Here is a 26986-nt window from a genome sequence, read left to right as displayed (position 1 = left end):
AAAAAAATAATTACAATGTAATTTGTGGACCATAATCTAAGCATCATTATCCAAAATTGAGGATCCCCATTTAATCCTCCACACTGTTTATATCCACCTTTCATCAAATTACCAAAGTCTCTAAATTCTATTCAGCTGCCTGCTCGAGAAGCCTGAACGGTGAAACGAGAAACACACAAACACGCGGCACAGCTTCAAACAGCAGCTCTCTGAAGAAGCAGCCAAATGTACCGTCCTGCTCCGCGTGGTCTCCTTACACCCCCACCCCCGTTTACTGGTGCCATCTGGAGATGTTCCAGTAAGTTTCAGCGACACAGTGAGCTGGTGTGCGCTGATAAAACCCTGCTGTCTGGCAACGACGCATCTGAGGAAACCTGAGAGTGCATCTCCGGGGGGGGGGGGGGAGGAGGGAGAACAGTGGTGGCTGCCAGACTGGCACACACACTGAGGACATGTTCATGAGGGAAGCTTTTCTTAATGTCAGAAAGGAAGCATTTAATAGAAAGGAAGCATAATTTAATCACAAAATGACAAGGCCAATAAAAATAAATGCGGGTCTAATCGGATGGTTATTAGCCTACTTAGACGTTCACTAATCCAGACAATTTGTTAAGCTATTTTGAGTTGGGAAATTCTGCCAATATGTTCATCTTCTATTTGATGAATGATTCTACAATAGTTGAACAAGCCAATGTAGAACAACAAAGCAATGTTTTACCATTAGATAATTAATCTCACGTAGCATGCATGTGAGCATGGCTAATAACTAGCTTTACGTATCGAGAATTAAGTCGCTGAGTTCATTTTGCGAGGGTGGCAAGGGTTAAACATTTGGGTTGCTAAGAGTGCACTCCTTTTCAGAGCACTGGGTGTTTGTTTAGATCAGAGTAGGAAAATGTGACCCCCATCTTCTTCAGTGGTGCGGAGCTCTATCCTTGAACCCCCCCCAGTGAAGGCTGCCTGTTAGCTACAGTGCACATGTACAATCTCAGGGAAGAAGAAAAACAGACTGCCGTGCGTCTCCTACGGTCGATCCACCTGTAAATGATGTCACCTCCAAAACATTCCTCTCCTCCAAACATGTCGCTTCCACTTAATTGAGCTACTTTCAAATTCGGGGGATGGTTAAATAAACAAACCCGTCGGTCCTTATGTGGAGCCACTGCTCAGCCAGATATGTTTTTTCAGACAGAACCAAGGCGGTCAAGTAACTCTAACAAAGACCCTGAACCGTGGACAGGAACGCGCGACGGCATACATCAAAGTCTCCATATTCAACATTCACTTATTGACCACGACAGAACAAACGCTGCCTCCAGATTAGCGGAGTCTATCCACCTCCTCCAGATGAAACCCATTTAGTGACTGGAGAAGGAAGGCATTCCTAAAGGAGAGCAGCAACAGGGAGCTGGAAAGAATTATCCTCCACTGTGGAGCAATCACGCTCCAGAGAGAGGACAGTGTTTGTGCTTTGCTAAGGGTGTCGCCCAGCTAAATGTGTACATTTGCACTTAATCACTTCAAAGTTTCAAAGGCAACATAAATATGAAATGCGACTTGAAGGCTGTCATCCGTGTGACACATGGGGCTTTTTTTAATGTATGAAGGAGGGTGTTGAGAATCACCACCATGTCTGTGGCAGCCATCTGTTGGCTCGCACTTCAACTGAAGTCCACGCATGCTTTCTGTCAGGTCATCAAGGAACTAGCAGGAGGAGCAGTTGTGGCGCCTGAAAGTGAATCTACTGTACGTGCATCTGTGCTAAAATAAAACTGCTGTTAGTCCTCTCTCTCTAAAAGATACCACATGATCTAGCCAGCGCATTAGATGCAAACACGCCAAACGCCTGAAACAAGCTGGAAAAGACTTTTGGTACACGATGTTTTGCATTTCCGCCCAACTGTAGCCCTCCACGACAGAACATGCAAATTGAAGGCCCTTTCCTTGAGCTACCAAGAATATTTCCAGACTTTTCGATATCTCTCCCTGAAAGCCACCTTTGTTTGGCCATTTCAACAATTAGCTGAAAAGGACGTCTTGGATTTCACTATTTACTGCTGTTTCAATGGGCCATCTGACTGGCACGAACCGTAACATTCCTCCTCGACAAGACCAACCAAGAACAATGTTTACCTTCATCAATCGTCATCTCTAGCGGCCCCCCTCCCAGAAAAAAAAAAGAAAAGAAGCTATTTCCCCATCGGCCATGTCTTCCCTGCTGAGTAAGAGGCTCATATTCCACTGACTCACTCCTCTCAGAGCTGGTTGACTAATCAAATCTGGTGCTGGTGCTTTGCCACAGACGAGACGAGGAGATATCAGAGGAACAAGAGGATTTCTGATAAGAAAATGCCAGGCAAGCACCCAACAACAACAGGCTGTCGTCCTAATTGTTCACACCCAACACAAACACGATCCCTCTTGAGCAGCTTTCCTTTCAGTCCCGCAGGCTTGGTGAGAATCAAGCCACCTGATAATTAACTGCAGCATTTGGACAAAGAAGACTTCTTTCCACTGAAATCTCTGATGACCGGACTTTTGACATACTGTATTGATAATCCGGCAGATCTGAAGACCATGGAGAAAAGCTACGATGAGCTCATGGAAATCAAGAACATCTGTATACTTTAGTGATTCAGAAAAAAAACAATAACAATTTGGCAACAAATGCAACAATCCAAGTCCAAGTCGATTTGACTGTTCAGATAGTGAGGCGTACCTCAAGTATACCATTGTTAAAATGTTTACAAAAGGTTTTGTTTCTCAGGGCAGGCGGTCAAATAAACGGGTGATTGCATCTCAGATGAGCTGGTGGAAACCACCTCCCCCCCCCCAAACCGCAACCAAGAGCGCTCTGATTGCCACCCACTATGACAAGATGTGGACAGCAACTGTTCTCTTTGAGAGGAATATTCAAGCAGTCTAGATGAGCGTTGTCCCTGCTCTATAACCTGAAGAGGACCTGCATTTGATTGTTCATCACTAGCATGCAGCCATCATGTGCGACAGTGAATGTTGTGCGTGGCACGATCAAACCAAAGTGTTTACATTTCCACCAGGACCAAAATTGTCCAGAATAATAATTTATTAGCTAAACTACTCCTACCTGTCATGTAACACGCTCACAAACTCACATTTAGCAAAGAAGAAACATAACGACAGTGTGAACTCTATCTCTTACCTGCATCAACCAGCAACCTCAAACACACGCATAGAGAGCAGTTGCAACTAGGGATGCACCAATACCGATATCGGGCCGATGCTGACTCAAATAGCTGGATCTGATATCGGTGACAATGGGGCCGATCTATTCAATTCAATTCTATGTTTATATACATTATACACTGGAATTATAATTCCTGTTAAGGCCAATTTGTTGAGCATTTAAAAAGGTCCACACTTGTGTTGTAATTCTATTTTTTAAAAGATTTTTTACCAAGTTGCTGGTGTACAATTTATCATCTTAATAATAACAATTCAGTAAATTTATATCTATGTATTTGTTTGTTGCATCTTGTTTTACAAAGTTAATAAAGAAATGTTTAAAGCCTGATGTTGCCTTACGCATAAAAGAATGATCCAAGTCATTTCCACATAGTAATGCATACAGCTTATTAATTAAACACTGGAATCGGATCGGTACTCGGTATCTGCCGACACCCAAAGCCCAGGTCTGGGTATCGGGACTGGAAGAGTCAGATAATGCATCCCTTGTTTCTTTTCCTGTAGATGGCACACTTTGGACTGGAACCACAGGTCTGGATTATAATGACTTGACTGTTTTTTTCAAGTGCTTTGTACAAACTTGTCAATACAACTGTAAATACAGTTGTGTAGGTGATGGACATAAAGCAAATAGTTCAAGCACTGTATTTAGTGATAACAAATATGTGGTCGCATTAGGTGCCAGCATAAAGACATTTTAAAAATATTTGTAATATAACTTTGGTAAATCTAACGAAATTCTCAAGTCACATCTTCATTATTTTCATCACACAAACAAAAGAAAAAAATCAAAGCCAGAATGAAAAGCAAATGGCTGAGCTGAAATAAAGAGGCTATTTTTTTATGTTTGTGTCTGTCTGTGGTTCGTGTCAGTGGCTGTACAGGCTTGACAGCATTGCTAAATGCAACAGAAAGCATAATCAGAGGCTGAAGACATAACAGAAACCATAAAGGGCTCACAAGGAGGTAGAGGACGAAAAGGGCTGTGAGTCAAAGAAACTTTTTGGCAAACAAAATCTTTAAAAAAAAAAACTTTGATTGAAGTTAAACTGACAACACACACTCTACATCCAAGAAGGCAGATTTTTGAAAAAAACTAAATACCAGCACAGATGAAAAAGGGGATAAGAATCAACTTAATAGGCTTAAAAAGCAAAAGTGCTCTACTTTGGTAATAGGAGTGTCAAGTGTCGTACAGCACAAGTAATGCATTCTTGTAGGGAGACGTGTTTCTGAATCTACTCCCAGCTCGCCCTTCATCTGTTACATTGTGTGGAGTGACCAAACCTCCCCAGCTGTTGTGTCTGTGCTGCAGTGCCTACCGTTTATGTTCATGGCTGGCAACACCACAGACATCTTGGGTCGACTTCCTTTGTTGTGGCTGGTGGCAGGAAGTAGAAGATGATCCTGAGAACAAAGAGGAGAAGGTCACCAAGAGGAAAATACAACTCATTTGAAAGCGAGTAAAAACGGTCGGTTGCATGCATTCGCCAGTTGTTGATTCGGAGTTTGAGGAGAAGATCTTCTGGAGGACTTGCATTAACATCTTGAGGTTATCAATGATGCAATGGACATGTGGGAGGTCTAAGGGTCCTCGCATAAGGCAACAATTTCCATGAGGGCCTTTCTAGTCACAGAATTCTTCAAATTGAGCACTTTTTTTAAATACCTGGCCCCATCATCTAAATAGTTTAAATCAGTCTACTGTTACTCTAGGCCAGAGGTCTTCAACAGGGGGTCCGCGGCCCCTAGGGGGTCCGCGGAGGTACTGCAGGGGGTCCGCGGAATTTTTGGTTGATTAGACAATTAAAAAAAGAAAAAAAAAACTTAATTTTTTTTTTCTCTAAACATGAATCTGTCTATTATTTTAATAGTTCAGTATTGTATGCAAGATAACAGGTATCTTTATGCATGGCAGTGGCACTAATAGGCCATCACTCATTTTTCATTTCTACATTTATGTTTAAAATAAAAACGTCAATTTGAATAGCTTGTATGATTATCATGCAATTGAAAGACAATGTTGATATTGGCATTAGTATCAGCTGACAAGGTGTGTTTATAAATGGCAGTGGCACGGCCCCCCTGCTCACTGTACCTTGCACATGTTTAAAATAAAAACATGAATATATGAACCTGTGTATTATTTGAATAGCTTAGTATTGAATGCACAATAAAGAGGTATACACGGTACTAGGCCCATTTAATATAAAACACAATTTTATACAATATATATAGTCGGGGGTCCCTGCTCCATCTCTCTATCAGTTTGGGGGTCCTTGGCCTGAAAAACGTTGAAGTACCCTGCTCTAGGCTATTGGAGCACTTATTGCACTTATTAATCGACTAGAAGTCTGGGATCAAAATGGCACTAACCAGCAAAGTTCCTCCATTTCCAAAGCTATTAAAAATAGCTTTCGTGCAATTCATAAGACAATGAGCGGGAAAGCTTTTAATCTGAGCACATCCTCCCAGAAGGAGTTGTGGGAGAGAGAGGAATGCTAATGTGCGAACACACATGTGACTCTCACACACACACACACACACACACACACGGCGGTGTGTCTGTAGGTCCACTGCCAGATTCAAAAGCTATGACTCAAGTAATTTAATCAGTTTAATGATTGATACTATGATGGTGAATGAAATGTTGAAATGTTGATTCAAAGTGAAAGTATCTGAGAGGTTTATAGCTGTAATGTTGAACTTGCTAAACCATAACACCCTCTATAACACTGCTCGTGCAACACGGAGCTGCTAGAAACTGACCGACAGCCTCTTGACCTGTGGAGGCCCTCAACGCGGTTACACCATTGTTACCATTGTCCCTGCTGTCACCATGCCAACTGAGAGCCAAACCTATGTGACTTACTCGGTGACAAGCGGGTCTTGATCTTTGACCACATGCTTCACAAGTCCCGCCCCACTGAGTAATCCTGAGGATTTAAGGGCTTAACATCACCCAGAGGTGTTTAGTGTGATATGAGCTCTTTGGAGTAGTGACCAAATATGTTTTTGTTAAGAAACACTTGATTTAATTTTTTTTAATGTTACTTTTTGGACAAATTTGTAAATAAATGTGTCTTCTTTGGCAAAGTTCAGATGAAGCGTTCCATAATAATGAAACACAAACTATAATGGATAGAACTAAAAGGAAAAAGATTTCCCCTTCAGCAAATTTGTTTTATTTTTTCTTGAAAACAAAAGGATTTGTTTGGCACTTAATATAAATATATTTTTTAAAAGAAACAAACAAACCCAAACAAATCAAATAACTTGAATGTGATTAAAAACAGGTTCAGAGTCTCAAATGTGGAAAAATGGTCAAATGAATAAAGACCAAGAAGATTAACAGTGACATATGGCCATGCCTAAAAATCTACAACATGGTCTTGATGATTGTAAAAGGACCGAGGAAACTGGACTGGAAAGGCGTAGTTACACCCTTGGGCGTGTGTATTTCATCCCCTCCCCCACCCTCCACTTTTCTCTCAAATCAAACCTCCCTGTTGAGGAACGGACCTTTTGCATATCATTTATGATTCATAAGTTACTCCGTCTATAATTAATTTCTTGCTTTTCATGGCCAGTTTGGGATATTTGAAAAGTTCAACGGTTGATTGTTGTTGATCTTTGAAAACGTCCTTCTAGTTTTATTTTAATCACTGTGTCAGACTCTGAGTGGAGCCAACTCCCGTTTCTCGTCTGGAATCAGTGTAACTGACCAAACATGTTGAAACTCACCCTGCGGAAAGACACTACATAGAAAGTGTCACCACGACGATTGAGCTCATCAAAGAAGTCACTGTAGGTGTGATGAGGTGCGTAGTATACCTGCAGCTCACTGCCTGGATTCCTGTTGATGAAGAGCAACAGAAAAATATGAGCAACACTGGTAAAATATTCAGAAACGAGGAAGAAAAGACTGACACGTATACCAATCAATGTTCTGTGCCAGAGACATGGATTATATTTGGCAAGTTGGGTGCAGATGAAATTCTTTAACTGTTTTGATATCAGATTTCTATCAAAACTCTAATATCAAATATGATCTGATTTTTCTATCCGTTTAACCCCAATTCAGACACTTTCTTCCTTGGTGTAAGAACAAGATCATTCAATCAACAAATAATCCAACGTATACCAGTGGAGCACACAGTCAGATATCAAGAGCTGCAACTATAAGTCCATTAACCGGTCAATCAAAATGAAATCAATCTGCAACTATTTAGATAATTGATTAATTGTTTATGTAATTCTTCAAGAAAAAATGCCAAAGATGATTTAGTTCAAGGTTCTCAAATATGAGAATGCTTTTCCTTGTTTTACATATCAGCTGTTTAACTTCCTAACATGAACTCTAAGCATATTATTATACATCATTAAAACTACTGATTTGTTTTAGTCAATACAAATACAATCTTTTATTTCTTTATCATTTGAATTGTTTTTATGAAGAAAGAAACACTATAAATTACTATAACAAAGTAAAAGTATGACATTTAGTATTTTTGATGGTTTATTGACTTTAGAGCATTGACATGATTTTTGGGACGGTGACAAAAAACAATATCCTTGTAGACCAGCTGCTGTAAAACAACAAAGAGACCAGTAACTGTTAATATGGATCATTAATTATCAAAAATTAGTATTGGTGGCAAAACAATGTGATCATACATCTAAGAGTTATATTTGCTCCCTTGTTTCTTTCGTGCTGATCTGGACCGTGACTTATATGATCCGTTGCTCCACTAGTCGACTGCTTCTAGTAGTATTTTTTCATCCATCATCTGTAACCTCTTATCCTATTCTGGATTGCGTGGGCGGCGGAGCCGAAGGCAGGGTTCACCCTGGACAGGGATCTCGACAGGACCAACGTGAGCTCAGATAGACAGGTTGTGAACCTGAAATATCACTTGAATTCCGGTAACGTTAAGATTAATTACACGAATACACTGAATTTGAGTATTTTGCTAATTCTGTTCTTGTTGTGTTACAGGGAGCCAGGAGCTGAGGGGGGAGAACGATGGACAAAAATGTTCTTGCTGACCACAAAACCTCTGACGCCGTTCAGGGGGTCATGCTTCCAAATCACTGGATCATAAATCAGACAGATTATAAAAACTGAAAAGCACACAAATACCAGAAATGTGGAAATAGCGGCAGAGATGATATTTCTCATTACAGTTCCATTGAAAGAGCCACTTTGCTGAAATACAACTGAATGAAAAATACCAGTTTGTTATGTCTACTGTTGCTTTACACAATCTGTTTATGAGTATCCCGCTGACAATAAACAATACAGTCTGCAGCTCTAAACTGTTTTACTTTACCACAGTGTTGGTTCACCACACAAGCAGTAGTTACTGTATATCTACAGTATATTCTGCCCCCAAAATACTTAATGCAAAATCGAACAGGCCTTTACTCACTTTTCCTCAGTAGTTTCTGTGTATTGGACCGTCGCAATCTGGGCACCCTCCTTATTCTCTGCTTTCTGTTAGGAAAGAAAATGCATAGAGTGAGCTACAATCTCTTCATATTCATATCAACTCACCTTTAGATAGAGTAGCATAAACTTAATACAGACTGTCACAACTGACCATCATTTCAAAACATCTAGAGATCAGCACACACATTCCAGTCCCACTGTGTGTCTGATAAATCACTTATAGTTTAGGTATTTTAAGATTTAAACTTGCATGTAAAATTATTCAAATTAACAAATATACAATGAAAGAGTTTTATTTTATTAATATAAATAGGTTGAAATGCTGTGAAGACTTACAGCACGACGGTCTGTCGGGCTAGAACAGCTCAATGCAGATGAGAAATAAACACGTCTACATTTCTATTTAAAGTAAAATGAAGAATGGGTATATGCGAGCTAGGCAGCTCCTAATGGATTAGACCTACTGTGACATATTTTGAAAAACAATGATGGAAAAAAAGCAGGGGGCACTAATCCCACAGCTCGGCTATAAGTGTTGTGTTTACTTTCTCAGGGCTGCCGGATTGAACTCAGCCCAATAAAGAGAAATGAGAGGCGGGAAAAAAAAGGGGAGGTGAGGTAAAACAGTGGTGAAAGAAATGTGTTGGTTTGCCAAAAAAAAAAGAAAACTTTTTATGGCCTAAATTACAAGTAGAGTTTAGTTGGTAAGCTTTATTGCAAACACTGAACACCATGCATGGCCCATTAGATGTGTTTTCTTGTTTTCCAAAACACGACTTACCAGAATGGTCCTGGTGGGTTTGTGATTGCCGTTACTCATGCGCCGGGATTTGGTCTGGTGTACTTCATGACGGTGGATCCAACCCCTCAACTCATGGGCCAACCTGCCAATCAAAGTGGATTAAACTATTTGGTTTTTTTTACATTTTAGGTCAAATTTGAGCATTTTTGTGGTCTTGCGTAAAAAAGGACAAAAGTAGGCCATGCATTAAAGAGTTCCTAACTTACTCTAAGCACTTTGTCCGGTTAACAGGAGGCTGGCAGGGGGGAGGTGGTCTGAGGAAGATGGGATCCTTCAACACCATCAGTGCTTTATCCTCAAAGCTGTAACGCAGAGAGAGAGCGTTAAACAAAGAGAAGAGTGACAACAAAGACCTTTCATATGCTCTCACATCAGTGTAACATTCCAAACAAGAATCTGTACGAAAATATTTTCCACATGTTGAGAATATGCTTTGAATGCAAACTGAGAGCCAACATGGCCGCTTGCCCTCTGACGGAGGTGAAGCACCCAGAGTGGATCGAGTAACAGGAAGTGAAACTGTACCATAAAAAATAAACCAGCTTGGCTTCAATGTGGGGACAATTATATTCCTTTTGCATTTCATTGGTTACTAATGACAATCATTGATTCAGATTCACGGTGGTGTAGTGGCTAGCACTATCACCTCACAGCAAGAGGGGCCCGGGTTCGATCCCCGATCCCGGGTGGTCCTTCTGTGTGGAGTTTGCATGTTCTCCCCGTTGCAGCGTGGGTTCTCTCCGGGTTCTCCGGCTTCCTCCCACAGTCCAAAGACATGCAGCTCAGGTTATTTGGAGACTCGAAATTGCCCGTAGGTGTGAATGTGAGCGTGAATGTTTGTCTGTCTCTACATGTGCCCTGCGATGAACTGGCGACCTGTCCAGGGTGGACCCTGCCTTCGCCCAATGTCAGCTGGGATCGGCTCCAGCGCCCCGCGACCCTGAACAGGATAAGCGGTTTGGACCGCTTATTAAAGCGGTTTAATGAATGAATGAATGATTCAGATTCTTCATGTGCAGAGGTGGCAGAGCTTCAGTCGCCAATTGTATGGAACAAAAATGCTGAGAGGGGAAGTGCAGATTCTGAAACGATACGTGCTGTTAAGAGAATGATCAGAAACATGTTACAGACAACTGAGCACCACCGGCCTGCAGGTCACACCAAGTCTGATTATGGACAGCCCAACAATCTGGGTTATTACAGTGGGTTTAAATACATTAGGGATTAGAAATAAACTGCATTCCATGACTTGGCCTTCCTCCACAGACGTTACTGTGACGTTAATTACAACCGTTATATCTCTGCGAATGAATGATTATGTTGCTGGAGGTGATGATGTAGACTGTCCATAGTCAGGGCCCACCTGCAGGGGGCTTGTTACCAAAACTACTGCCACCGACGGAATACCTCCCCCAGGCCCCATTGATCTGAGCCAACACGTCGACTAGGCCCCGCGTTCCCGGTTCCAAACGCTCTGGAAATGGTTCGGCGAGACAACATGTCAGCCCACAGAGACTTGATCATAACTCTAACTGAGGGCCTTGTATTAACCTTCCCGCACACACATTTTCCTGTTCAATGGGACCCCGAGATTAGGTTGCATGTCTCCCCCGTCGTCATCCTCCCCAGTGCGTTTGGTGCCGTCAACCCTTTTGTAAAGGCTAATGTGTTCCTTCCTGCCCGCGCTGGTGTAATGCTGCCGGGAAACCTGACACTACAGCTGAATGGTTCGCATTAACATGTAACATACCCGATGCAGAGATCTGACAAAACCCAGGCTGGCGATGCCATGCACACATTAGGCGCTCTGATCACCTCGCAAAACATTTCAGGACATGGGGGTGCAGGTAATGCCCCAAACAAGAGTGTTATTTATGCAATTTACAAATGAGACTGCTGGGCCTCAATAGCATTTAAAAAAATAAAGACAAATATATAACCCTTTAGAAAAATAAACTCTTACTGGCAATATAAAGCTGGATGTCAAACAAGGCCGGACCCCAATTTTCCACCTTGTTACTCAAAGCACAACTGCTGGCTAACTAGCCAGGGGCCTGGAGGCTTTTGAAAAGCAGACGTCTGGACAGAGTTGGTAATCGGCTGGCGCGCGTGTTTACACGTGCCGTAATGAGCTGTACCGATTCAGACTGGGCCCAGGCACAGGTGCATCCGGGTCTGCTGACATGGCGTTGTGTTGTGAAAGGTGTTGAGCTCATTACCTGTCGGCCATCTCAGAGGGGCCACTGTCGAGGGGATCGGGGCCCATCACAACCTCAGTTTCTGCCTCGGAAGAGAAACCCAACAGGTGTCTGCCGCCTTGCTGCGTGGAGATCACTCCGAACTTGGAGGCCGGGCCACCCTGAAACAGACTGAAGAAACGGAGGACAGGCGAGGTGAGGAAAAGAAACAGGTGAGGCCAAATCAGTACAGTTGGGATGGAGGAAACACACCGAGACAAAGCACTGGTTACTGGACTGAAATAAGCGCCAAATTCCATGTGGCCCACATCCTGTGCACAGGAGGGTTTTTCAGTTTTAGCCACAAGCAGAATCTGAACTTTGATCTAGACTGCATAACCCAAAGCACGCCGGGGCGCACACAAGCAAAAATACACAGTCTCTTTCAACGGTATTACTTCTCTGGGTGGCATTTTCATTTCAAAGGGATCCGACCTCAAAAGCGGGCATATTTTACATTCCAAAAGAAAGCCCAAACACAAAACACACAGACTCAAGCACAGGTACAGACACACACAAGCTTCAGCTACTGTGAATGCCTCTCAAGTCGCAAAAGCAAACTCATTCACGAGCCCAGAGAAACATTTTCATGTATGTCGAAGCTCTAGAGAACAACTGAAAGGACACATTCCCAGCACAAGAGTGCAGACAGATTACCAAAGCAAGCCAGTCCAACAAGTAGATCCTCGCATCTTTGTGGAACAAGTTAATCCCAGGAGAAAACAAACATTTTCATAACATGAGAACAGAGAAGTCATCGTTGTAGTTGGAGGTGGATTTGAGTTGAGCTTGTGGGATTACGCAATCTCTCCATCTGCTAGCCGGTGGGAATAAACTATTTTCCCCAATGTAGTTTTACGTAACATATCTTAATTTGTCAGAACTGTTAACATTACGAGCACAGATAAGACATATTGCCATAAACAAATGTTTTACACTTCTTTTCTAGCCTGAAATGATTTTCTTTTCACATCTGCAAGTGGTAAGTGTTTACTTTCCTCGCAAACAAGCAGGGTGTTTTGAGGCTGATTCACCCGTTAGTCACAAAGTCCTAAAACTCTGGCAGCAACAACAGAGGAGCGGAAGATATTGTACACACAAGAGCCATTTTGTCATCGGTTTCTTTACCAATTACCGGTACATGAGTTTCACTCGGGGTAAGACTGTTGAAACAATTTTCATTTTCATGTGTATTTACCTTCTGTCTGAAACGCTCCCTTTTAGCGCCGGTCTCTTTAAGATACTGAGATGATTGCTTTATAATTTGTCAACTTTTATTGTTATTCCAATATGTTCATGAACTTTGTCAACTGAAATATGGGGGAAGTGGGTTTGTGTGAACACATTACTTCAATGGGAAATGTTCTGCTCTGTTTTCAATAAACGTTTTTGCGTAATGTCTTACAGGAGAGACGTGATTCCCACGATGACTCATGGGGCTTCCCATTGGTTTTCCTCCGGAAAATCAAACTCTTGTGCATCCACCGTTTGTGGCAGTTACTGTTGATGTTCATGTATCTTGAGCTACAGCACGCCATCATTGGCGTTCTTTTGTTTTGAACTGAATTCAAGCTTAAACTAAATCGGATTGCTGTGGAGACATACAGAGAGGAATCCACGGTCGCACAATATGCATCACAGGCTCACCTCATTGGTCCGACGTTGAGCATGACGAACATCAACACCACCATGAGACACACGGCTCTCCTCTTGGGGGCGGTTACCTTCAGCACCGTGTTCTGCAGGAAAAGTTAAGCATCACGTTGCATTACAAACTTCAAATCAGAGATTATATAGATGCATAATTCTCACAAGACTTGTGCAAATTCCTCAGCTTTTGTTACTTTGCACAGGCATCTTTATAAGTGCAGGCTGTGTGGAAGAAGGATTGGCAGAGCTGTGGCTGCGAGCCTCTCACCTCACACAGCAGGCCCTCCAGCTGCCTCTTGAGGTTGCCATTCTCACTCTTGAGCAACTCGTTCTCAGACAACGCCACGTTCAGGCGAGCCTCCAGCGAGAGCAGGTAGTCTTTCTTCTTTTTCCGAGAGAGGGATGCCGACTCGCGGTTCTTTATCATGCGCTGCTGCCTCTGGCCCACCTTCGACTAAAGCGAGATGAGCGACAAAGACAGAAACAGCAACACACATTTGAAATAGGTTATTATTACTCATATCAAGTCATCCCATTGTGGATGTATGCACACCACACCTATCCTAACAGAAAAGAGGGATGGTTATTGTGAAAACACGATGAAATGCCTGCCTGAGCCACCTGTTGGGTTGTAGATCATAATGTGACCGGATGCAGTAGTACATCCTGTATTTGACATACTATGTGTTAGGAATTACTAAATATTTTTATGGCATACTCATCAGTATGTTTTTCAATGATCTCAACGACAATTGGTTGAAAACGGCTTTTCATTATGAGCAAACTCTTTCAGTGAAACCACCCAAACAAGTGTCGGGGGGATAAGTAGGAAACTAAAATTACCGCCTCGCACTTGTTTGCCTCGACCAGTTGTTCCTGATATTGTGTTCAAGAGAATGGGACGTACGTACAGACAGAGAGACTCACAAATTAACTGACATACGGACGGATGGACAACCCGAAAGTGTGTAGGCATAAAAACGGAATTACACACATTTATTTATGCAATAGTACAGTCAATGGAAGAGATCCTTTTACATACTTTCCACACCAGACCTCCATCTGCTCTGTCAATGTTTTGCACCCACTCATTAATACTGAGGAGGATGTATGGGGTACATTGAACAACAGTGAGAAACTTCATACAAGAAGAAGTGAGAGAAGGCAGCAGAAGAACAGACCACATAGTGAGAAACTAATTGGAAGAGGGGTAGTGGAAGTCGTCATAAAAGCCAAGGTTGACTTTATTATTCTCACTGAGAGAGCACCACCTCGGCTGCCGATGGTAAAGTTTACTACGGTGACAGAATCATACAGACATGTTCAAGATGTGTCTTGAGGTTAATGACATCTCTGCTACAAATCATGGCTTTAACATCTCCCAAAAGAGCCCCTAAGTGCACACGATCAAGCTTCCGCTTGAAAATATTTACACCGAAATCCTCTGAAAAGGTCCAGTGGTCGCCTGTAATACCTCTGTTCTATATGTGACGGAAAAATGTGTTTAGAGAGTGTGTCACTCTTTGACAAATGGGTTCACATCTGAGACACATAAACACAGAGGCAATGTTACAGGTCTGGATGTAGACAGTAATCAGTATTTTTCTATTCTTTTGTTGTTTATTTAAGGCTTTATAAGAAATGAAGGTTGCCTAAACCTCTGAAAAGGTGAGCATAAACAAAAAAGCGGGGAAATACTTCATAAATAAATAAGTACGAGTAGTTTTACAGCTTGTTTCCAGTAAGGATGGAATTCCTTCCACTCAAGGTAAGTGAGGTAAGGACCGTAACACGCCCTATGGCACGTTAACACGACCCATGGCTGTGGTGTTACCCAAACACCTCCATAGACCATCCAGGCCCCAGCTACCCCTCTTCTGTCCTCCAAACTCAAACACCCTCCCCAGAGTAAGCCTCTACGATCCTGGGCCTAATAGCCCCGCTGGTGATTAAGTTATTTGGATCCCTATATTTGTGTCTCGTCTCCTGAGAAACCCCTCTGTCTCCCAGCCCAAAACTGGGAGCCGTGCCACTAGCCCGAGCCTGGGAACGCTGCAAGTAAGCAGTTACCAGGGAGTGGAGAGAAGGGGGAACTTCTCATCGCCACCAGAACGAGGAGGAAAATAAGGGGCAGGCGGCAAAAAAAAATGGCATTTCTCAATGAACCTCTCTGGAATGGGTGAGAGCGCAGACACTGGTCCAAACTCAAACTACAGCGTCTGTGGGAAAAGTCAACAAGGAAAAAAAAAAAAAAAAACTGCCACAGTGCCTGTGAGCAGGGCACTTTTCCTCCAGCTGCTCTTGCAGAACTGCAAAAGTGGCCAGCCGCATGCCGCAGGGTGTTGCTGAAAGGGAGAATGCCTGCTCAAAAACTCTTCAATGGATGAATGCAGGTGAAGAGAGAGAGAGAAAACAAGAGTTGACGAGCCAACAGATCCCAGCATGCCGAGCTGTCACTCTGCTGTTGAGGGTCGAATCTTTTCATTCAGCATCCGAAGGGTTGCTCCAGGGGGAAGTGTGTGATGAACCACTAACCTATCCAACCAGGAGGGGGCTTAGTTTAACAAGTTCCTGATTTTATTGTAGCTCATAAACACCTATAACTATGGTATGTGTTCCTCGGGTGACATAACTGTCAACCTGTGATGTTGAATCTTCCTAATAGCCATTTGTGTTGCAAATCACTGTTTAGGTACTCCATTTCCCTCAATATCCACTTTAACACGCACACGGTACTTAACCAACTGTGCTAGGGATTAAACATGTAGGTGCAGAGCAGAAGCAAAAAAGCACTTTGTTCAGGTTGACTAATGTCTTGCAGCGGATTTATCATTGAGGTATTTAGGCAGCTGTTAGTGGAGGAACTGGTATTTTTAAGGCATGTGATGACAAATGACAAAATTCACTCATCCATTCGTTACATTACAGCTGTTGTAACTGCCTGTGTATCCTATGTTGTCAATACAAAATCATCTTAACATCAAGATGAACAGAAAAATGTACTAATAATCCTTTTAGGTGGTCATATTGTGCAACTAATTAACAATTTAACCTTAAAAAAAAAAAAAAGAAATCATATCACATTTTCTGCCTGTAAAAACAAATGTTACGTGTGCTGAAATAAACTAGTAGCAACCAATTTTAACCAATAATTTCATGGCATCTATCCATCAATCTGCAACTCTTCAGGACAAGCGAGGTATGTTGAGCCACAGTCCTCTGTAGCTCCAGATCACGCTTCATTATTCTAAGGTTGCCCACTTTTTAGCGGTCCAATCAAATCTGATTTAAATCCCTCTTGTAACTGTACACTGCACAGATATTCCGTTTCACTGGGGAATACTCACAGTACAGAAGCTAAAGATGCTCTAACTTCCGTTTCTCTGGGACTTGAGTAAAAGTATATAATTTTCCACTTTTTAATAATGATAATTTCATTTTTCTTCAACTCAACTGAGCACTCCAAGTTGGAAACTGCACACTGATGCAAAAGAAAATTAAAGACATAAAAGCAGCATCATTGGATCACTCACACACTCTCTAACATGCGCACACACACACACACACACACACGCACACAGCCGAGACCTCCCTACACGCAGCTAAATCCCTTTCCGTATAGGCGCTCATTACATTACAGTGACCCAATCCCTGATGGCTGTTTACAATTGTCGCAAATGCTTCGTCCTGCACAACACCTGTCTGAAGCATGTAATCGTTAGCAGCCGTTTAACACGGGGGCTTATATATGCTAACTATAACCCAAAACACAGTGCTGTAAACAACGTGAACAGTGTGTTACGGGCAAACTCTAGATACAACACGTAGTACCACCTGGCACAAGCATGTCATCTTTAACAGGCATTTTACACATCCCCCGACCACTGTGGTGTAGCCCAAAAAACACAGTGAGGTTATAAAGTCAACACAGCTGCAGCGCACACACACACACACACACACGCAACATACATAGTCTCCCTTTAAATCATTATCAGACACCCAGATTCTGCAATATGAATATATATTTTTCCCACCTTCACTAAAATATCATAAATACTTTCACCACTCCCTCTTGAGAAACGAATGGACGTCTTATTTTCCCCTTCACGATTAATGTGAAGTCCCTCCCCTTTAATCACCTATTGTAAACTTTATTTGCTTTACAAATGGCTGAGAGGCGTATTTGTTTTGGCCTCTGAGGTTGGGAATTCCTCGACATTGTTCGCAAGGTCTGTTCCTCTCGGGGTCCTTTTACAGCCAGGGGTCAACAGTTACCATTCATAAAACAACAACCACTTGTGAAGTTTCGGTTGAGGTTAATCATTAAATAAGCCTGATAAAAAAATTAAAAAAACACAGTTAACGTCAAGACAAATTGAGCAGACTGGTAAAACAGAACGTTGTGACATCAGGTGATGACTAATGTTTTTTCATGTCCGTGGGTAATGCATCAGTACCGCACAGTGATTATTCCTATGAGATGATAATAGCTGATAATTGGATCCATTTTCTGTGGTCGTCCCAGAAATCACTGCAAATGACTTACAGTTGGAGACATTTCACAAATGTGACACATATGGTTCCTCTCAATAAAAAAAAAAAAAAAAAAAAAAGCGACCCTTATAAACAACGATGCATTTTTGCAACTTCACTGCCACGTCAGTTTGAGTGAGACGGCGTAATGGAAACGCTGAATGTGAAAGATTTTCTCACAGGAAAAAAAAAAAAGAAAAGGAGTTTCTCAACTCACTAAAGGTCAGACATCAGCGAGCCATAAGGAGTTGTTGTGCCTGAAACAACACTGAAGTTGCTGAAAGCCACGGCATCTCTGTGACTTGGAGGCGGACAATTGAGACTGGCAGAAAGATGCATTTGCAGTTTATTCGAGCAACAAAGAGAAAAGAAACAGAAACACAGGCCAACGAACTCGCCCCCCCAGGTCTTCAAAAGAATAACTCTTCCACCCAAAATAAGCCCAGCATGCACATTGAGAGGCCACAACTTTGTACAACAAACAAAACACACTATAATTGAGTTTTCTTTTTTAACTTTTAAATATCTGTGTCAGACACTGCTGCACCTTATAGGATTCCATAAAAGCTCTGTGCTGTCATTACACAGATCTGATGGAGAGAAACGAGTGCACTGGGGAGAAATACTGAAGATCGGGAGGCTGTGTGTTAACTTTTTGTGTGCGTCTCCTGTTCGCTGCAGCTGTCCTGACATCACCCCTGAACGCAACACACGGAAAGATCTCACCCTCTGTCGTCCACATGGAGAGTAGCCGAATATCTCTCTATGACACCATTCACGCTGCATAAACTACAAATGCATAACGTTCATCTTTCCAACGAAACCCCACGGAGATCAGCGATGATCATCTGGGAGTTGCTTGTGGCTCCATTTAAAGCCCTCGAGGCTCATGGGTTAACTTTTTCCTTCAACATTATCTGTTTATATTTTACGCCGAAGTTGAAGTTAATGGTATGCGACATTAAAATAAACACTAAAAATAGGGTGAGATGTTGGACATGGTAACCACAACATCATAGTAACATGCGGGGCAAGTGCAAGCACGCCTGTGCTGCTACTCATAGGCCTGCAGCTGCATGCAGTTGCACGCAGGCAAGTCCATGTGCATGCACACAAACACAACTCTTGAAGGTACATGAAGAGGCTTCGTCGTATAAATTGCTTGGACACATTCTTAGTTAGGAAGCAAATTAAAAGGGTGAGAGCAAAAATCCCTACAGATTAGAGTAAAAAAGAGAACAAAACTAAATGGTTGACAAGGATTCAGTGTTTAACATTGGCATCTTGATATCAAAATAGACTTATAGGGTTTGGGAAAATGACACTAGTTCACCTGTATTTACTGACTTGATTTCTAAGTGAACAACCTCCCATTTGTGTAACAGAGTTTCATGTTTTCATGTGTAACTCAGCTCAGACAGAGAAAAACAGGTGGAGTCTCTTTCGAGACCCCTGTTCAAATCACATTCTTACAGTTGTGTGTAAATGACAGCACCTACGTGAGCAATCGGCTATAATGACACAAATAATAGATAGTTGGAAGGGGGCAAAATTGTAGGTTTTTTGCAACGCAAACATGGCAAAGCAATGTTACATTCTCTTGAATAACTAGTTACACATAAGAGGACATTTGCCATTAACCCTTCGAAAGAGGGCAGCAATATAACTCAGCGCAGTTCAGCAACCCAACAAGTAGGAAGACTTGGGACTCACGTCATCATCGGAGGACGGGGCTCGCAGCGTGACAGAGTACGCTGGAGGAGCAGCGACAGGGACGGTCCTGTCCTGGCTGAGCATTGGCATGGTGACCACATTGGCAGTGACAGTCTGTGGTGCCTGGATGTGCAACACCTGGCTGGGCTGAGACAGCACTATGGGACGTCCTGAGAAAGAGTACACGACACATGCACATTTTCAAATTACGGGTATTAGCTATACTTTTTACTGTATCATTAACATTGTTAAACGCTGACTGTGATTGTCGGTTTGTTCCTGTGTTTGTGTTTATGTTCTTATCCCACATTTGCTTTGTCTGTAACATTCAACCTGATATTCTACACAATCTGGAAGCCGCATCCGTCTGCTGTTGAAATCGCCTCCTGCTACGGATGGTACAGTCCGGCTCCAAACCCCCCCCCCTGTGACCTACGTTAACCCCTTGTCTTTAACGGGACTCTCTGTGTTTAAAGTACAGGTGGAAAAGATGTTTACCCTCTCGACATGTGGTCTTAAACTTCCACATTCCAGACTAAGAGGTTCGTGAGTTTTATGTGCTTGAACACACATAAACCTGCATGTTGGCACACATTCATAATGTACTATTGTATGCATAAAGAGACAAACACGATAGTGTCCGTGTTTATAAAGGTCCTGTTAATGTAGGAGCTTCCCAGAGTGAGGCCCACCCCTCCCAGTAAGACTGTGCCAGGAACCATTCCTCAAACGGATCCAGCAACCTTCACCTCTAATACTAAACAACCTGCCAGTGCTAATTGTGGAGAAGTGTTACTAATGACTGTGTGTGGTGCCAACACTGGGTCTCACCATCTGTAGGAACAATTCATGAGGATGAAAGTGAAAACAAATGAAAAGCCTTTGGGAGCACCTGTCAGCCTGTTTGTTCTTTGGAAATAACGGTCAAACTCTATCAAATGTGAAGTCATTCGTAAATATCTCTTAATTTCTTTCTTCCATCTGCCTGATGCACAGGGCTCACTCCTCAGCTGTGGATATTGTGGAGATCCTAAACCAAAGGGACTCGTAACACAGAGCAGGCTTGACTTGACTTCCATCTGGGGCACTAAACTTGGAGGTCTTGGCTTTATTCATCTGCCATCTTGGCCATTACCAAGCCGACTGAGAGCCAAGTTCAAATTCAAAGTCGAGAGAGGTCAGATACTCCACCCACTCGGGTTCCAGACAATGACATAAGTATTTACATTGGCCTAGGTGCTGCCGATGTAACCAGATTGGTAACCCAGGCAGGCTAAACCACAAAACAAAATAATGATTTTTATGCATGAAACACACAAAATCACACCGCAGCCCATAAATAGTCTGTGGCTAACATGTGGGTTATAAAACAAACTTTCCTGATTACATATTTCTGAAGGGTGATTCCCAGCGTTGCTTTTTTTCCCCTCAAACGTAAACAAATTTGGACATATTTTGGATACAAAAGTGAGAATCAAACATCTTAATGTCTCATTTACTTATAATTATTTGACCATCAAGCAGAGTAACATGAGACAGTGAGGACTAAAGATGAGTATAAACTAAGGTTATACCACCATCTGCTGGACAAGACAACAATTATTAATTATAATATAATAATTATTAACGACAAACTGTACTACAGAAATACCATGTCACCTCTACATTTTTAAATAATAACTCTAAAGTAAGGAACACCGCACTACTCATAAATAAATCCAGTGCACTGATCTGATGCAATACAGTGTGAGGTGAGGCAATGTGTCTTGCGGTGTGAGGTCTCACCTAGAGGGGGCGCTGGTTGGATGTTGATTGGAGCTTGTTTGACCGCAGACAGCGCAGCGGTCTGCAGGGGTTGGATGATGATCGTCTTGGTCTGCAGGGGGGCTGCTGCATGAGCCAGGGGCACAGCTGTAATCAGCGGTTTCGGTTGGATGGAAACCTTCGGGCCAATCTGAATCGGCCTCTTGACAGGCTGAGCTTGTCTGGCTGGTATGTTTGATGGGGGTCGACAGGGAGTGAGATAAGAAAACAGGTTTTACGTCAATACAAGGAAGTGCTGACTCTAAGCTACGGTGTTGACAATTAGCATTTATCATTACAGTTTTTTTCTTCTTCTTCAAATCACTCCAAGTCTTTTTCTAATGAGAGACCACAGATCACATCCCAGAATTCTCCAAACCCAGAATGTGGTGCAGAACTTCACGTGGTTTTTGGACAAAGCGTAGAAATATAGATGTGCGGAGGGAGAGGCTGCCTCACCTCGGGCGTTCTGGTTGGTCCTCTTTGGAGCTTTCTTAGCTGGGGGAGAGATTACAGAAAGGCCGCTGGACTCTGAGCAGACTGAAACAGGAGAGGGCAGCGATTGTGGAGACAGGGCCTCGTCCTGGATGGGGAAGCAGAGAAGACTTGTGTCTGTTAGATACCGATACCTCTTTTTTTCTAGACATCAGCAGTAAACAAAAGCAGTGACTACTAAAATCTGAATCTGAAATACGAGTAACTCCTACAGAAGGTTTCATTATTTTGACTTCTGCCGCTCAACACTTAAAAATGCAGTTCTAAACTGTGTACTGATTGCCTGTTATTGTCATGCAAACGGATATTACGTCAGAGTAGCTGTAGATTCATGCTGCTTGCGTGCATTCAGTCATCGGCAAACTTCGCTAGAAAGTAGAGCACACTGTCTGACGGAATAGGATTGTTATCACATCAGATGAAATATGAATCAAGTGCCCTTGTCAATATTCAAAGACTAGTGGACAAACGTGTCCTTGGATTCAGTCAGGGTGATTCAGTTAGCAGACAAACGTGTGCAGACTGTGTTGGGGCCAGACGAAGATGTAACCCTTGTCCTTGTTTTGACACACTGTGAAAACATCTGCCTGCTAAATTATGCTAATGTGGCTGAAGTTGTCAGCACCTTCTATTTAACGAGGGGGCGGGGCACAGCTCAGGTGGCGGCAAATTATTAGTGTGACAAGGTGTTTAAGGGTTTTCTTAATAAAGTGTCTAAAGTGTGTATGTGTCGTGCATCCAAAAGTAAAGAGCAGCTGTTAATGTTTGGACACCATCTGGATGAAGCTTTTGCTTGCTCTAACCGCGCACCAAGAGGGGCGCGTATGTAAATACTCGCAACCAGAAACGATAGAGAAAGATTTGCATTGGAAATACAAGTCAACTGTCAAAAAACTGAGAAGGACGAAGAGTTGAAGACAGTGACTTACTTGTAAGAAGTATGGGGACAGGGCTTCCACAGAGGAAGGAGAGGGGACAGAGCTCAGAGTGTGCGCAGGTGACAGAGAGTCCACACTCACCTCACCATCTGGATACACAAGGACAAAGGCGTCAGAAAAATGTGTCATCTATGTAGGCTTATCAGCATAGACGGATGGGATTTGCATAGACGGATGGGATTTGCTTATCCCTGTGTATTACCACACATAAACTCAACACTGACACACTTCTTGTATGCTTTATATATTTAGCATGAATCACTGTGTCCCATAAATACACACCTCATTAATAAGCTATACCTGCTGTCTCTGCAAATCAATCATAAAGCACCTATGAAGAACATGAACAAACTGAAGTAATCCGTTATATTTTTGTCATAATATCCCTCATTTGTCAAGAAATATTGCAAACATTCTGAGAGGTAGGTGACTTCAGAAAATAATATATCATACATATAAATAATAATAATAATAATAATAATCTTAGGTAAAAAGTTATTTTCTTCATTAATGGTACATTACACTTAAAACTTCCAACAAAAACAACAACAGTGCACCTGAGAATATTCTATCACATCATCACATGGGCTACATCATATAAATATCAAACAGATGGATATGGGACTATTTTTAGATCGCCTTATTTGATGCTTAAATGTGACAGCCATGTTTACACAGATATCAGCATGTGTTGCTGTACCTGTGCAGGTGCTGTTTGTGTCCACTTCACTCCACAACGGTATGTCGATATCGAAGTCCAGGTCTGGACCCCCACTAGCCTGAGAACCCAAACACACTTTTTAAACAATGGACTTCATCAGAATGCACATCAGAAACAAAGGCAATGTCTGATCAACAGTCTAAGCAATGGGTGTATAATCACTTCATTATTGTTTTCTGAGCCATGCATTTCTGCCACATGAGGAAAGCAGAATGGCAATAAAACTCTTGTAAAAATCCCTGTTATTGCCTACGTTATGCCTAACACCTACACAGCGCGTGTGTGGTGCTGCTGTTCCTGCATCACGTGTTCTTACCATACTGTGCTACCATGTGTTAGCTAATGATGCACCTGCATCTCTGGCCCTGCACCATTGTTAACAAGCACATCCCTTTCAGTTTCAGTCGACAATATACATTTGCATACTGAGGGGATGAGTTACTCACACAGCCAGCATGCAGCAGGGCCTGAAACAGCTCATCTGCATCTCCCAGGTCGTCCAGCTCATCAAACAAGCTAATGTCTGTGTAACAACAAGCATACAGCACACAACATCAAGTCACACTGCTTTCAGTAAGAGACAAATCCTGCCTTCAAATATTACATTTCATATTTGCCCAGCAGAAAGTGTATGCAATCCATTGTCTTTTGATTAAAAAAATACATTTTGGATATGAACTGGTAAATGAGAAAAGCTACTGTAAACTTATATATTTATATTTATAACTAGACAGTTGTGCAACTGTAGGCAGTTTGTACATAAAACAGTTTTCATGTTAAATATAATAAACTGTTTATATCTAACTAATTAGTTGTTTTTTCAGCAAAGTTTTTGCACCTTATGTGATCGATAGCACTTGTGTTGTATCTCTGTGTAGGACGTATTGCTCGTTATTTACACTCTCGCTTGGCATATTACATCATCACATCAGCTAGCTAATGCTAACTGTATTTACGCCTTGAAGGGAAGTGTAAGTACACGTACGCGATCAAACTCAGGCGTGTTAAGAGTGTTTTTTGAAACGGCAACCATGTCACAAACTGTATTTTAAAGGCAGCTTAAATAATGTCCTCAGCTCGTAGCTAGCTAGACATTAGTACAGCTCTGTCTAGAAAGTGGAGTTAACCAACGCTTACCCCACTCTCCTCCGTGGTCGATGGACATGGTGCCCGTCTCATCATCCATCACGGGATACTGTTGATGACTTTCTAAGTATAACGTTGTTGATGACATCTTTTAAATTCATCGGTAAATCGTCTCAGACTAACAAGTTGCGATCAAGCGATGGTACATATGATTCATTCATGTTGCAGCTGTTTGGTAGAACACTTCCTGTTTAGCTGCCAGTTAGATACACGTCCGACTTTACTGTCAATGTACGGGTGCCGCCGAGGGACTAACGTGTGAAAAAAGCAAACGCAGGGGAGCTTGTTGTGAAAATAGCTGCCTGATGAGACCACGAGGCGGCAGGATAGTACAGCAGGCCTTGAAACATGCTCTAGTGAGAAAGTGTGCTTCATACAGTGAACCTCTCTTAAAACGGGTTGTAACGGTGCTGAGTCAATGACAGAGCAGAGAGGAAGTATTTGAATTTTGCTAAATAATTTGTGACTTGTTGACTATTGTGGTTGTAATTATAAATCACTTAAATTGCATAATCCCCTAATTTTGAAATTATTGACAGTCCAATTTGAGTATCTTGTTAAATCCAAGAGATGCAAGCTAAATCAAAAATTCAACTGATCTTGTTCAAGAACACTTCTAGTCATGTCTAGTCAAGAGCTTACACACATTAAAGCCTAGTGAGAATAAGGGGCAGTGATACACAAGTGTGCGGCTGAGAGACAACAGGTCACAATAGGCCACCTGACAGTCCCCCTTGTTCTTGATTTGCCAACATACTGTTTCTGAGCTCAAGTATGAGCTTTGGTGCTTACGTTTTATGAAAACTCCTAAAAGTGTCTGGGTAAAATCATAACAACTGAGCTCACTTGACAACTAATCCATCTCTGTGACAACTTGGCAAGCTGCATCCACTGATGGTGACCAGCACTGGAAAAAGGTAATGACTGGACATGAGTTGGGATTGTTTTGTCCAAATTCAACCAAAATTCAACCAATAGCCTGAGTGATTCAAGCCAGTGATTCTCAAAGTAGGGTCTGGGAACCCCTAGGGAACTGTGGCCCCTGCCAGGGGGTCTGTGAAAGGCTTTCAGAGTCGTTCATTTCAATATCATGATGTAAAAAATGTATTATTTTTAATGATTCTTCTTCAACGAATACTATTTAAATGTTTTAATCTATAGTAGTTTATAGATTATGCTCTAATCTAACAAATCTATTTTAGAATCTGCAAATATATTTAATACATGTCTAACTTCTTTCTTGTGCTTTTCTTTCACATAACTGTAGAAGTGTAAAAAACAGGCAAAGTCAAATAATTCCAGAGGATATACATGAGGGGGTCCCCTATTTTTCTCCCTTGCCAACTTTGCGAACTGATGTCCTGTTTGTAGGCTGCGCCGGGCATTCAAACCACACAAAACGCCCACTGGTTTCCTCCAATATGCTGTAAATTTGTGAAACATACAATAGTTTGATGAGGCAGTTTCTCTATGTTCATTAAAAATCCTTGATTTGAGACAGATAAATGAGATAACCTCTACATATTTCTAATGTAGCCTTCCTTTAAAACTACATTTTTGCATTGAATACACTGATTGGTTTGGTATTGCTGATGTTTGTCAGCCTGGTGAAGATAGTTTGGCGGTCTGCTGTCCAGGACCAGGCTCGCCAAGGTGCTGAATAGATATATGGGTCTGAGGACAGTGACGAGTGGAGTTGATGTGGATTGGACAGATGGATGCTTCCAGGGTTTATGTGCCGCTGACGCATCAATTCTGGTGTAACTTGTACTTTAATATCACGACAGGCAGCGCAAGCATCTGGCTTGGAGCCCTTTTAAGCCATATAAAGCCTGTTTGAGGACAAAGCCTTTGTGAATTAGAATTAAGGTTATCCATCATAACTCTATTTTTTTAGTAAGTGGGTAAAATCTATTTATGGAGCACTATTACAAAGCATACTACAAAGAAAGATAGAAAATGTAAAGATAGATAACAGTCATACTTGGACATTAATCAGAAAATCTAAAATACTGATTTCAGGAAAATATATGAAAAATGCACATGAAAATAGTATTATATAATGTGTTAAATGGCTCTGTGTCAAGTCTTGAAAAATAACAACAACAAAAACATGAGTGTTTACCAGACAGGGAGGATCTATTTAAAGACGCTAAAGAGTTGCATAATGGGATGTGAAGGATCCAGTTTGTTTCATGTAAAATCAGGATATCTCGTCTTCTACTCTTTTTAAAATCCCCAACTTTATGAAAGTGTAATACTTATCTGCTG

At 42.0% G+C, this 26986-nt stretch overlaps 1 protein-coding gene across 1 annotated transcript in view; it reads right to left on the bottom strand.

Annotated features, from left to right (window-relative positions):
* atf6 (activating transcription factor 6) overlaps nucleotides 1–24948 on the bottom strand; it is a 30049-nt gene extending 5101 nt beyond the window's left edge. Inside the window, exons 1-15 of the mRNA XM_031863984.1 lie at nucleotides 24707–24948; nucleotides 24016–24092; nucleotides 23549–23627; nucleotides 22840–22937; nucleotides 21875–21998; nucleotides 21398–21601; nucleotides 19613–19782; nucleotides 13635–13820; nucleotides 13364–13455; nucleotides 11699–11848; nucleotides 9686–9781; nucleotides 9459–9561; nucleotides 8658–8722; nucleotides 6970–7081; nucleotides 4548–4632 (exon numbers count right to left, since the gene is read on the bottom strand). Coding sequence (XP_031719844.1) covers nucleotides 4548–4632; nucleotides 6970–7081; nucleotides 8658–8722; nucleotides 9459–9561; nucleotides 9686–9781; nucleotides 11699–11848; nucleotides 13364–13455; nucleotides 13635–13820; nucleotides 19613–19782; nucleotides 21398–21601; nucleotides 21875–21998; nucleotides 22840–22937; nucleotides 23549–23627; nucleotides 24016–24092; nucleotides 24707–24803 — 1738 coding nt within the window. The 5' untranslated portion in view covers nucleotides 24804–24948. The remainder of the gene's footprint in view (nucleotides 1–4547; nucleotides 4633–6969; nucleotides 7082–8657; nucleotides 8723–9458; nucleotides 9562–9685; nucleotides 9782–11698; nucleotides 11849–13363; nucleotides 13456–13634; nucleotides 13821–19612; nucleotides 19783–21397; nucleotides 21602–21874; nucleotides 21999–22839; nucleotides 22938–23548; nucleotides 23628–24015; nucleotides 24093–24706) is intronic.
* Nucleotides 24949–26986: the final 2038 nt, after the last annotated feature.

This window comes from Anarrhichthys ocellatus, unplaced genomic scaffold (assembly GCF_004355925.1).
Source record: "Anarrhichthys ocellatus isolate YVR2014 unplaced genomic scaffold, GSC_Weel_1.0 scaffold30, whole genome shotgun sequence".
NCBI classification, from domain to species: Eukaryota; Metazoa; Chordata; class Actinopteri; order Perciformes; family Anarhichadidae; genus Anarrhichthys; species Anarrhichthys ocellatus.
Note: the sequence above shows the minus strand (reverse complement) of the source record. Positions and strands in the feature narration are given on the sequence as shown.